The 12,566-nt window shown below is 38.5% G+C and overlaps 1 protein-coding gene across 8 annotated transcripts in view; it reads left to right on the top strand.

Moving 5' to 3' along the window:
• Positions 1-12,566, top strand: part of cdc14ab (cell division cycle 14Ab) — a 53,389-nt gene that overhangs the window by 17,551 nt on the left and 23,272 nt on the right. For all 8 annotated transcript variants that reach the window (XR_010896068.1, XM_067396041.1, XM_067396044.1 and 5 more), the window contains one exon: positions 6,352-6,418. Coding sequence is in view for 7 of the 8 variants with exons in the window: in XM_067396041.1 (XP_067252142.1) it covers positions 6,352-6,418 (67 nt within the window). In the remaining variant the exon portion in view is untranslated. The remainder of the gene's footprint in view (positions 1-6,351; positions 6,419-12,566) is intronic.

Below are 12,566 nucleotides of genomic sequence, written 5' to 3'. Positions count from 1 at the left end.
CTCAATGTAGTGTTGTCAAAAGTTATGACTTCGATACCAAGTCAGCACTCAAAGCATCAGTTTTAAAATTTTAAATTTTAAAATGGTATCGCTGTTGGTACTTTTGACAAATCTAACTCAAACCCCTCGCAATAGTTCTCATAGGAAGGACAAATGGATTTGCAACGGTCACTTTCTCGCATCCAAGTGTCTACACTTGTTCCCCACTATGTTTAATGTTCAGTGGCATCTAGGTCAACCATTATGCCATATTTAAGTCAGTTTTGTCATGTTTATTGTGTACCTGACATTATAACATGGCTGGTACACTTGTTTTATGGACCTGGTTAGGGGAGGATTTTGTTACATGGTAAAGTAAAAACGTAAAAGGTTAAATTACTAAGACTTACTTCCTGAAGGAAACATTGGTCTACTGATCCCTAAAACCATTTATTGAGTATGAAATCCGGTGGTATGTTTACTAGTCGTGCCTCTTATGGCACTTCTTTCACTCTGTTTGCCGTCCTGTCCATCTTGAAGGTTAATCGGGCCCTTGTTTCTTCACAAAGATGTGATTGTTAGCAGCAGTGTAGCTGCACAAGGGAAGAAAAGCGCTTTGTCAGTGTGCCCCCCACTTGGCTGCTGTAGCCATGGCACTCGTGAAGACAAACAGTGCGACGTGGTTATGTAATGCTTAGCAATTGGTTAATTCAGAAAGTAAATAGTTGTGTTGTCTATGAGAGGGAAGGGGGTCCTGATGGGAAACAATGAATGGGCCATACCATTCAATAAAGGGAAGCTCTGTGTGAAACCCATGTTTGAGTACTAAAGGAAGAACGTACAAAAAGTTGTTGGATGAAAAGGAATGATTAATTCTGAAAATAATTAACATGTTGCACCTACTGCTATGAATATCTATTCAGTCACATTTTACTTGTTCCAGGAATAGGGCTTGAACACATTTTGGTTGTCTACTATTTTTAGCTGCGAACCTGACCTTTGGCTCATCTATTCTGGATCATTGTGGCTAGAAAGTATGATTTTGATCCATCTAGCATAATGATTGCTGTCCGGCCAAAATATCTGCACATTGATCTTGGTTGCAGAGCAGTTTCCCACACTAAGTCCTGCTTGGAAACAAACTTGCATAACCAACAAGTGTCCACCCACTAATGGAATGCACAACATGACCTGAAGTTGTTGTCTTCTAGCAATATATTTTTAGGATGAGAAAACCTGAAAGTTCAGATGGTTTGGTGGTAGTGTAATCTCTATTCAAGTCAACTGGTGTGGGTTTGTTACGTAAGTTTGGAGACTTCACTCTAGTGACACGGACGAAGAGCTTCAGTCTTGGATGGGTAATTTAGACCTTGGCATTTCTCATCCATTATGTAAGAATAGTAAAGAAATCTTTGCCGGTCTGCCCAAATATTTTGTAATCCCAAAAGGAAAGCAGTGGCAGTCTTGCAGAGGAAGTTAGCAAGTTCTTCTCAGCCCTGTACGGGAAGATCTAGAAGTTTCATTGTCGAATTGAACTGATCTTGCTTACTGTGTATAGGGCCAACTAATCTAGATAAAGCATGCCTTTTGGGTCTCATTGAGGAACTCCACCTAGTCCTCTACAAGCAAGGGTGGGATTCCGAGATTGAGTTTCCGGTTTTTTTTTTTTTTTTTTTTTTTTCTAAGTTTCACTACTGCATATGTATGCCAAATTTAAATGGATGCACTCATGTATTCCTTCCTCATTCGATCACCATCATCAATACCTTGCATAAAACCCTGTCCGGTCTGTTTTTCCACCAGTGCTAGGACTGACTGACGAAATCCAATCAGAGTTCATTGCCCTGTCATTTCTTCTTTCAACTTTTGTTCTGCTAAGCTCTGTCTGTCTTGCCAAGTTGCGGTGCACGCTGAAAGCTTTTAGACTTATTAAATCATATTTAAATTAAGTTACCCAGCCTACTAAGTCTCTGAGGAACTTTGACCCGGTATGATTACAGAAGCCATTGCCGTGGCTGTAAATCTGTGTTTGCTATAACAAATCATGTCCACAGTGATGATTACATAACGTCACTAATGCGCTACTTCAGGTTTTGGCATCTGTAAGCTTGTTTTGCTTTGCTCCTCTACAGTGCTTGCCCAGGACACACCCTGTGCTTAACAGCTCTGCTTATCCCAGCCTTTTGAACCCAGCCTAAGACTGTAAAGAGGCAGATTCATATGTGAATGCTGTGACCAGCCCTTTCTGATACCATCTTTGTCGAAGATGCATTCCTGTGAGATATAATTGTCTGACTTGCCCCTTATAGGAACAGCTCTTGAGCCTGTATAATAGAGTTAAACTGACCTTAAGTTCTGGGCTGGTAACCGAAAGTGCCAGATCCCACAAGGTGCAAAACCAATGTGCCCTTGTGCTAGGCACTTGACCTTTTGACTACTCTGTGGGAGGACTGTCATTGTAATGTATTGTAAGTCTCACTTCCAATGTATTGAAAGCATCTACTAAATGACCAATTACTAAATTAAAAGTGGACAAAGATGAGTTGTTTTTGAATGAGGTTTGTCTGATTTCTGGCCTCTAGTAACGGAGGTGAGACATTACATAATGCTCAGGATGTTAGTCTATAACTGGTGCCGGTGAGCCGCTGTGTTTCTACAGCCAAATCGATTGGCTTAACATTTCTCTGTACTGTGAAAAGGAAGATGAATGAGCCTCTGGCTGGTGGGAAAGTCTCCAGCTGTTTCTTCAAACATATCTTGGTTCCTGCTGTAAGTATATGGTACAGATAATTGTGTGAACAAAAGAAATTTTTCTTCAAAGCTCTGTTGGAAACTTGCCTCAGTTTTCTTCTTGTCTCCATTTTAAAATCCAAAATGAATGAAGTTTTAGCCTAGCTGCATCTCCGTGACTATCATATCTCCCGCCGGTGGCTGAGCCACAGACAGTATAGTGTTATTGTATGTTTCATGTTATCCTTTATTCATTATTTTTTTATTTTAAGTTTCTTTATCCATTAAGTTTATTCCGTGCCAATTCACTGATAGTATGAGGATGTATATGATGTCATGAGTATGTACTTGAGTGAACTTGAATGTACATACATGGCTTTAATGAAATTGGAGTATTTACATTACCAGCACATAATTCAAAACTGTTTTGAAAAGTGTGAGACTGTATGATTTTGTGTTAATGTACATAATTTGTATTCATCAATGTTGAAATTGATTCACGTAAAAACAGCGGTGAAGAAGCATCGTGTGTGGAAGTTTATTTAATATCCTTTAAAGGAGCATTACAATGTTGAACGCCATCATATCGCCGGGATGGTAATCCTCCGTTCTAAAGTAAACGCGTTTTTCGACACAGGTGCAGAAGTCCCATCTCTTCACCTGCACAAAACGCACCCAGGCATGAAAGATGGCACCGTCCTTTTTCTTGTTACCTGTGGACTCGATGTCCTGACAGGCTGGAGTTCGTGCAGCCTCCACAAACACTGTAATTTACCATGACGATAAATTGAAAAACAAAAACTACAGAAAACACACTGACCTGTGACAGCTCCTACTGAATTCCAACCTACTCTGCACTGAGCCAATGCAGAAGCCGGCAAACGACTCCCTCTCGTGACGCAGTGTTTTAAAAAAAAAAAAAAAAAAAAAAAACTTTTTTTTTTTTAGTTGCCATTTGTGAAATTTGGTCGCATACAGTGGGTACGGAAAGTATTCAGACCCCCTTAAATTTTTCACTCTGTTATATTGCAGCCATTTGCTAAAATCATTTAAGTTCATTTTTTTTCCTCATTAATGTACACACAGCACCCCATATTGACAGAAAAACACAGGACCAGTTTTTCTTTTTTAATAAATCTGCAAAAATGTCAACAATTCTAAGTATTCAGACCCTTTGCTCAGTATTTAGTAGAAGCACCCTTTTGATCTAATACAGCCATGAGTCTTTTTGGGAAAGATGCAACAAGGTTTTTTACACCTGGATTTGGGGATCCTCTGCCATTCCTCCTTGCAGATTATCTCCAGTTCTGTCAGGTTGGATGGTAAACATTGGTGGACAGCCATTTTTAGGTCTCTCCAGAGATGCTCGATTGGGTTTAAGTAGGGGCTCTGGCTGGGCCATTCAAGAACAGTCACGGAGTTGTTGTGAAGCTACTGCTTTGTTATTTTAGCTGTGTGCTTAGGGTCATTGTCTTGTTGGAAGGTAAACTTTTGGCCCAGTCTGAGGTCCTGAGCACTCTGGAGAAGGTTTTCATCCAGGATATCCCTGTACTTGGCCGCATTCATCTTTCCCTCGATTGCAACCACTCGTCCTGTCCCTGCAGCTGAAAAACACCCCCACAGCATGATGCTGCCACCACCATGCTTCACTGTTGGGACTGTATTGGACAGGTGATGAGCAGTGGCTGGTTTTCTCCACACATACCGCTTAGAATTAAGGCCAAAAAGTTCTATCTTTGTCTCATCAGAACAGAGAATCTTATTTCTCACCATCTTGGCAAAATCCATGTGGGCTTTCATGTGTCTTGCACTGAGGAGAGGCTTCTGTCCGGCCACTCTGCCAAAAAGCCCTGACTGGTGGAGGGCTGCAGTGATGGTTGACTTTCTAAAACTTTCTGACATCTCCCGACTGCATCTCTGAAGCTCAGTCACAGTGATCTTTGGGTTCTTCTTTACCTCTCTCACCAAGGCTCTTCTCCCCCGGTAGCTCAGTTTGGCCAGACGGCCAGCTCTAGGAAGGGTTTTGGTCATCCCAAACGTCTTCCATTTAAGGATAATGGAGGCCACTGTGCTCTTAGGAACCTTAAGTGCAGCAGAAATGTTTTTTGTAACCTTGGCCTTGCCACAATTCTGTCTCTGAGCTCTTCAGGCAGTTCCTTTGACCTCATGATTCTCATGTGCTCTGACATGCACTGTGAGCTGTAAGGTCGTATATAGACAGGTGTGTGGCTTTCCTAAGTCCAATCAGTATAATCAAACACAGCTGGACTCAAATGAAGGTGTAGAACCATCTCAAGGATGATCAGAAGAAATGGACAGCACCTGAGTTAAATATATGAGTGTCACAGCAAAGTGTCTGAATACTTAGGACCATGTGATATTTCAGTTTTTCTTTTTTAATAAATCTGCAAAAATGTCAACAATTCTGTGTTTTTCTGTCAATATGGGGTGCTGTGTGTACATTGAGGGGAAAAAAATGAACTTAAATGATTTTAGCAAATGGCTGCAATATAACAAAGAGTGAAACTTTAAGGGGGTCTGAATACTTTCCGTACCCACTGTATGCGACTGATTTACTCCCATTGTAGAGGGTTGTATAACCTAATGTTGGTTAAATGTCTGTGCTGGTAAATGGAAGCTGCCAGTTCAAAACCCTCATGGTTTTTCCTTGAGCAAGGTACTTGACCCCAATTTTCTTCTAAAGGGGAATATTGAGGCAAGTTAAAATGAAAATGTTACTTTGAAATTCATTCATGGCACCAACATTTAACCACAGCGCTTTGAAGAAATCAACCTACTATTGGCATACTTATCAAGTCTGTTTTTCATGATTTTTAGTTAGTTTGAAGTAGTGGACCAATACACAAGACCTCCATGCCCTCTTCTGGGAGTTATGGGTATGCATGTGGGAGTACGTGTTGTTCATGTGGGTGAATGGAGCTTGATACTTTCCATTGAGGCACACTGGGAGACTAATGAAAAGATCCCAGCAGAACACTGACCCACTTTTTATGCAACCCAGCCTGCATCATAACACATTAAGCACATGCATAATGCAAAACTCAATTTAAGCAGGCACAAAGAGCCTGTTCCTTGACATGCACTGGGCAAGGGCTGGTGTTTTGGCCCCTTTTAGTTTCTGAAGCTTTGGGTATTTTATTACAACCCTCTCTTTCCTTGACCCAGTGACATTATTTAAGGGACACAAACAAACCTTTCTCTTATATGTGATCAAAACAGGCTGGTCCATGACATTGATTTCACCCTGATTTGACCCTGGAGATGTAACCCAACGTGTTTTTGGATGTCCACGTGTACACTCTCCATTGCAAGGTTTTCTTTCTTTTAGAACACCGATGACAAAAGCCAACAGAGTCTCGCCTGTCACTTTACCTTCACTCCCACATCCAAACACAAAGGCCTTGACCCAGTTACTTGTATTCATAGGCAGGGAATGGTTTACTCTGGATGAAAGCAGGCCACCTGAGAGCTGCAGTTTAAAATCAGTATCTGTGTTCCGGTTCTTTGCACATAACATGACTTTATGTTCCTGTTTATATTTTTGTGGGTGTTTCTTTTTGTTGTATCTCACATGAATACACCCACACAATTTTAACATGCTGCCTTTTTTTCCTCTTTCAGGGATGCTTCATTTGGGAATTGCACATACAATCTGACGGTTCTTGACTGCTTGCAAGGCATTAGGAAGGTGAGATGAACACTAGTACTATGCAAATGTTTTAACATCATCACTGAATATTTTCCATACTATATAATATTAAATAATAAATTATTTCATAAAATATAAAATATGATTAAATAATATATTATGTTAATAATATATTCTGGAATTTATTATTATTTTTTAAATTATAAATTGTCATTCTTTTTAAGTAGCTAATACAAATTTATCACTTTGTATAATGGTACTTACATTAGCAGGAAGTATTTGGTTTTAAGTGTTTAAGCACTCGAGCATACACACAATCCTGGATTATACCCATAGATACTAATCGAATGCTTAATCCTCCTTGGAAATCCAGCGTAAGACTGGAAACCTGTACATTAGGCAAAGAACATTTGTGTCAGCGTGTTGGAAAAAGTGCTTCAGGGAGGTTATTATGTTGCTGATGGCTTATATAACACAACAGGTGTCTTCACTTTGAGCCACAGGGGCAATAAATCTCTCCTCAGCCCCTTATTGTACAGTGTCTTTCTCTGACTGTCTGTTTGTGGGAGTGTGGTAGCTAAAGACATGCATGATTTTGCTTTTTTGCCAATATCTTTGGGGGGTTTATCCCCTCAAAACCATCCACGTTTGTTTTGAATTTTTTTTTTTTTTTTTTTTTTTAAAGAAATCAATACTTTTATTGCACAAAGATGCATTAAATTTATCAAAAGTGACCATAAAGGCTTTTGAAATCACTCTTTCTACAAAAATATTTATATTAAATATTTTAAATTTGTATATTAAATATTAAATATTTCAATAATAATTTCAATGTTTATAATAAAATGAAATGTTTCTTGAGCAACAAATCAAATTATTCCTGAAGGATCTAGTGACACTAAAGACCAGAGTAATGGCTGCTAAAATCAGCTTTGATCACAGGAATAAATTATTGGAAAATTGCAGAATGGTCTGGAACTGTCTGAATTCTCAGTTTTTCTTAAAATGGTAAACTGAGAAATTTAAAACATCTCATAACCCTTATAATATTATTCATGATTTCATTTTGGAAAGGATGCCATTCTAGGCTCTGTCAGAGCAAACAGCATTGCCTAATAAAATGTTTGTATTACAATTCTTTACTCAAAGTTGCCAAACTGCCTTCCAGGTAAATAGCGCTCACGTGAATTTGTCAGTCACGTCTGTTTTGTGAGTATCTTGGCAACAGCCCAACACGTCTGCAGGTATCGATGTGTCTCCAGCTAGACACGCCAGAAAGACTTGTTAGACACAGACAGCGTGGATTCTTGAGTGCATTCATACATGCTTCATGCTGCTTAAACTCTCTGGAATGTCTTGTTTAGCCTACGTCAGAAAAAAACAGCATCCTCCAAACTCATACCCCTCCCTTCATTGTGATTATTTAAATCGCACGCTCAAGAAGAATTGATTTTCATATAGTTCATTTAGATTTTATAAAATGTTGTAAAAATTTTAATTAAAATAAAAGAATATAAATATAAATGACAATTTAAAATATAGAAACTGAAACTGGACATGCAGACATTTGGGCCCTCATGGCATTTGCTGTTAAGACTGTAGTTGTTGCTTGTAGTTGAGACGGACGTATGTGACAGTTTTATCATTGCCTCTCCTCCGGCTCTAATTAACAGCCTCCTTAATTGCACGAGTCACACGGCATCTGTGAGTGTGATAAACACTGAAGCCTGATAATGATCAAATCACCACTGCTGCCTCTCTCCAAGCTGCAAAAGGGGAGTTAATGCCCTATTTGTCAACATGAGAGCGGTTAATTTGTTTTTGTTAGTTATTTGGGTCTATCTAATGGTTAATCAGGGCTGGTAACCAAAACATTATAGGTTCAAACTACACAGAGAGCAATTTTCTCAAGTTAACATGATGTCCAAATTAACCATGTTTGTGACTTTATTTCTCTATTTCTTGTAATTGTGACTTTATATCTCAATGTGATTTCATAATTCATAATTTCTGGCTTTGTCTCTTGCAAATTTGTTTCTCATAATTGCTACTTAATATTTAAAAATTGCGATATTGCGATTATTGTGACAGATGTAGTAATTTTGAGAAAAAAAGTCACAATTACAAGAAATTATTTACTTTTTTTTCAATTTCTTGCCATTGCAACTATATCTCACAATGAGATTTTGTAACTCACAATTTCTGACTCTTTCTCTTGTAAATTTTTGGATTTAAAGTCACAATTGCAATTATTCACATTGTAAAGTCGCAATTATAGGAGAAATGTGTCAGATTGTCAGAAAAAATATAGCAATTGTGAGAAAGTCAGAATTGCAAAAAAGTAATTGTAACTTCTCGTAATTGTGACTTTCACAATATCGCAATTTTTGGATGTAGTTAAAGGTGCAATAGGACAGTTTTAGAGAGGCTAGCTATGGTGAGCTAGCTTTCAAATCCTAACATCCCACCCTCCCTTCCTTGTACTCTGTATAGCATGAAACGCGCTGATGATGTATGATGTCTGCACGAACAGGGTGCGTGAGGGTATGAAAAAATGTATTCATTTAACTTTTTTCGTAACTGTGTGACAGTATTGTGATTTTTGGATTAAGTCACATTGTGAGATATGAAGTTGCAATTGAGGAAAAGTTGCAAATTGTCAATGAATGTAGCAATTGTGAGGAAAAAATTGCAACTTTCTCATAATGTGACTTTCTTGTCAAAATCTATCCCCCGGTTTCACAGACAAGGCTTAAACTAGTCCCAATCTAAAATGCATGTTTGAGCTGTTTTAACTGAAAGCAACTTGCACTGACACATCTTATCTTGTTTTATCTCAAGATTCACACCAGTAATATATAAATAAATATATATATATTATATATATATATATTATATATATATAAATTTTTTTTTTTTTTTTTTTTTTTTTTTCTAACTAAGGCACATTTAAAAAAACATTTAATTGCCCTAATTGAACTAAGGTGTAATCCTGGCTTAATCTAAGCCCTGTTTGTGAAACTGGGCATAATACATAATGTGATTATAGCCATATAGCTATTTGGATACTGTTTGTAGGCTACTGTATAAAACCTGAATAAAACCAGGTTTTATTCTCAAGTTTTTAACTGAAGCGATTTCTAGGACACTACTACAGCGACAATCCTCCCTGGAGCATCCCAGGGTTAAGTGTCTCGATCAAGGATGCTAGTATGAAGTTCGTAGATAACCAGCCCACTACGCTCCACCATTACCATTGCATAGGTAAAATGAGGAGACTGGAGATTTGGGCCGTGGCATTAATTAAGGCAGTAATTAAGAGCAGCTCATCCACACCACCCATTGACACTGCAGAAGAGGATTTCTGCTGTAAGCTCTTCGTCCAGTCAGCAGCAGAGGGGAGGAGGACGGCTGGGCTCATTCGATTAAACCTGACCAGGAACAGTTACATAACCTCAGCCTTAGAGCGAGACGGCTCTCTGTATCAGATGCACACACATCTGTCAGCGCACCCAGATGGAGCAAACAGACATAGCCACCAGTTGTACGTCGGCACATATAGACTTCACTAGACTCATTTGTATTAGAGCAGGGTGTCCAAACTCGGTCCTGGAGGGCCACTGTCCTGCAGAGTTTAGCTCCTCCTTCCACTCCTGCCTGGAAGTTTCTAGTATGCCTAGTAAGACCTTGATTAGCTGATTCAAGTGTGTTTATTTGGGGTGGAGCTAAATTTTGCTGGCCACCCAGAAGCAGGATTGTATACCCCTGTGTTAGAGAGACGCAAAGTTTCATACCTGAACGCTCTTAGCTGATTGGTCCGTTGTAACTTTGCCAGCTTGTTATAATCACTCACCCGCTGTGCCCTCTATCAGTGTTGATTAGGTTTTGACTGACAGGTTCAACCCTGCAGCTCAGGACAGCATGTTTCACGGTTGGATGGTTTCAGTGACAGTCTTTCAGTGGTCAGTTTTCATCCAGCTTCTGAAAGGTGCCCTAAATATTACATTTATCCACAAAGACTGCCCATGCCACTTTTTTTTTTTTAATGGTGACTGTCATCTTGGGGTCATGTGACCATCCAAATCCTACTCTTCAAATGTGGTAACCCATGGTCATTCTGGTATATTATAGTACAGAAAAATGCTGTTTGTCATTTTAGCAATGTCTTTTTTATAAATGTTGGAAATATTTATATTTAGAAATATATTCCAGGGCAATTCCAAAAAGGGATCAAAGACCCCCCTTTTTAAACTGTATTTTAACAGTAAGCATTGTGCAGAGAGATGGAGACATGCCTGAGAAATAAATACGTCATAACGAAACTTTATATACAAAGCTAAATTGTGTTTATGCTTATTAGGATCAACAATTCATCTCACTAATTTGATCTGAACTAATGATAATAAGCGTTACGGACACGAATATTAAATCATATGCATATGACTTTGCTTCTTTATATTGCTGTGATCTGTTTTAGGCTTACTGTATATATCCGAACATATCCAATAATCACAATACTCTTTGTGCTTTGTTAGTTTTAATATGAAAAAGGTGCAACTTTCAAATTCAAAATTTGATTTTATAAAAAAATTCAAACAATAGATGTCGCTGTTAAATGCGGCGTGACAGATTACTGCAGCGCCTGTAAGCAGCGGATCAAGCGCACATGAACCGATCTTCTTTTCCTTTTTGCCAGTTATAGAACGAAATATGAACATCAGAAGGTAGGCCTTTGATACAGTACAACTTACAGAAGAGCACTGTGTCTCATAGGACACTTCCCTTGGGATGTCGCGTTTTTACCTGTTGGTTAAAACATGAATGGATATTGATCATAATCCCAAAATAATACAAAATAATAATAATAATATTGCAATAATTTTGACTTGAAACAAAATGTGATCATTTTGACTCAAGACTTTGCTTAAAATTGCGCAAACTAGCCGAAAACCGTGTGATCTTTTAGACGAAACATAAAACTGACATTTATTGCGAGTGACACTAATGTTAATTGGTTCACCTGACTGAGGGGAAAACCTGCGATTTTAAACTGCTCTATGATAAAAACAAATGTCACGTCCATAACGCTGGAATTGCCCCCCAAAAAATATATATATATATATATAATATATAAAATATAAAATTTAATATAATATATAAAACTCTCTCTCTCTCTCTCTCTCTCTCTCTCTCTCTCTCTCTCTCTCTCTCTCTCTCTCTCTCTCTCTCTCTCTCTCTCTCTCTCTCTCTCTCTCTCTCTCTCTCTCTCTCTCTCTCTCTCTCTCTCTCTCATATTTATTTATATATATATATATATATATATATATATATATAAAATTTAATATAATATATAAAATTTAATATAATATATAAAATTTAATATAATATATGCAAATATATACACAGGGTTTGGACAATACAACCGAAACACTGGCAAATATAGTGTTTCACGCCTATATATGCACGGCCTGGTGGCCAGTCTTCACTGATTTTACATTCCATCAGTAAGAGCAGAGTGTGAAGGTTTAATTAGCAGAGCAATAGCACAGCTGTACATATACCGTTATTGCAATCCACACAGCATAATGGGAAGACATATCAGAGTTCAAAAGAGGAAAAATTGTTGGTGTGCGTCTCGCTGGCTCTCTGCAGAATTAAATGCACACCTCGATTTACCCGTTTCCACCAAAACTTTTCATCTGGAGCTCCACAGAGTCAGTATTCATGGTCGGGCTGCTATAGCCAAACCTTTGTTCACTTGTGCCAATGCCAAATCTCAGTTTCATTGGTGCCAACGTGCAAATCTTGGGCTGTGGACAATGTGAAACATTCTCTGAGTCCACTTTCATTGTTACGTTGTGGAGATGCCCCATAGAAGCTTAACACCTGGACTATGTGGATCAGTGATGGTTTGTGCTGCAATATCATGGTATTCTCTACTGTGCTTGGACACGTCACTGCCGAGGACTACCGAGCCATTCTTGATGACCATGTGCATCTAATGATTCAAACATTGAACCCTGAAAGTGGTGCCGTGTATCAGCATGATAATGCACCAATACACACAGCAAGACTTGACAGAATAGTTTGATGTACAATCTCCTATGGCCTGCACAGTCACCAGATCTTTATATTTTTGAGCCACTTTGTGGTATTTTGGAAGAGCAATCCCTTAAATAAGTTTACA

Source organism: Chanodichthys erythropterus, chromosome 10, assembly GCF_024489055.1.
Source record: "Chanodichthys erythropterus isolate Z2021 chromosome 10, ASM2448905v1, whole genome shotgun sequence".
Lineage (NCBI taxonomy): Eukaryota > Metazoa > Chordata > Actinopteri > Cypriniformes > Xenocyprididae > Chanodichthys > Chanodichthys erythropterus.
This window is presented reverse-complemented; position numbering and strand designations above follow the sequence as displayed.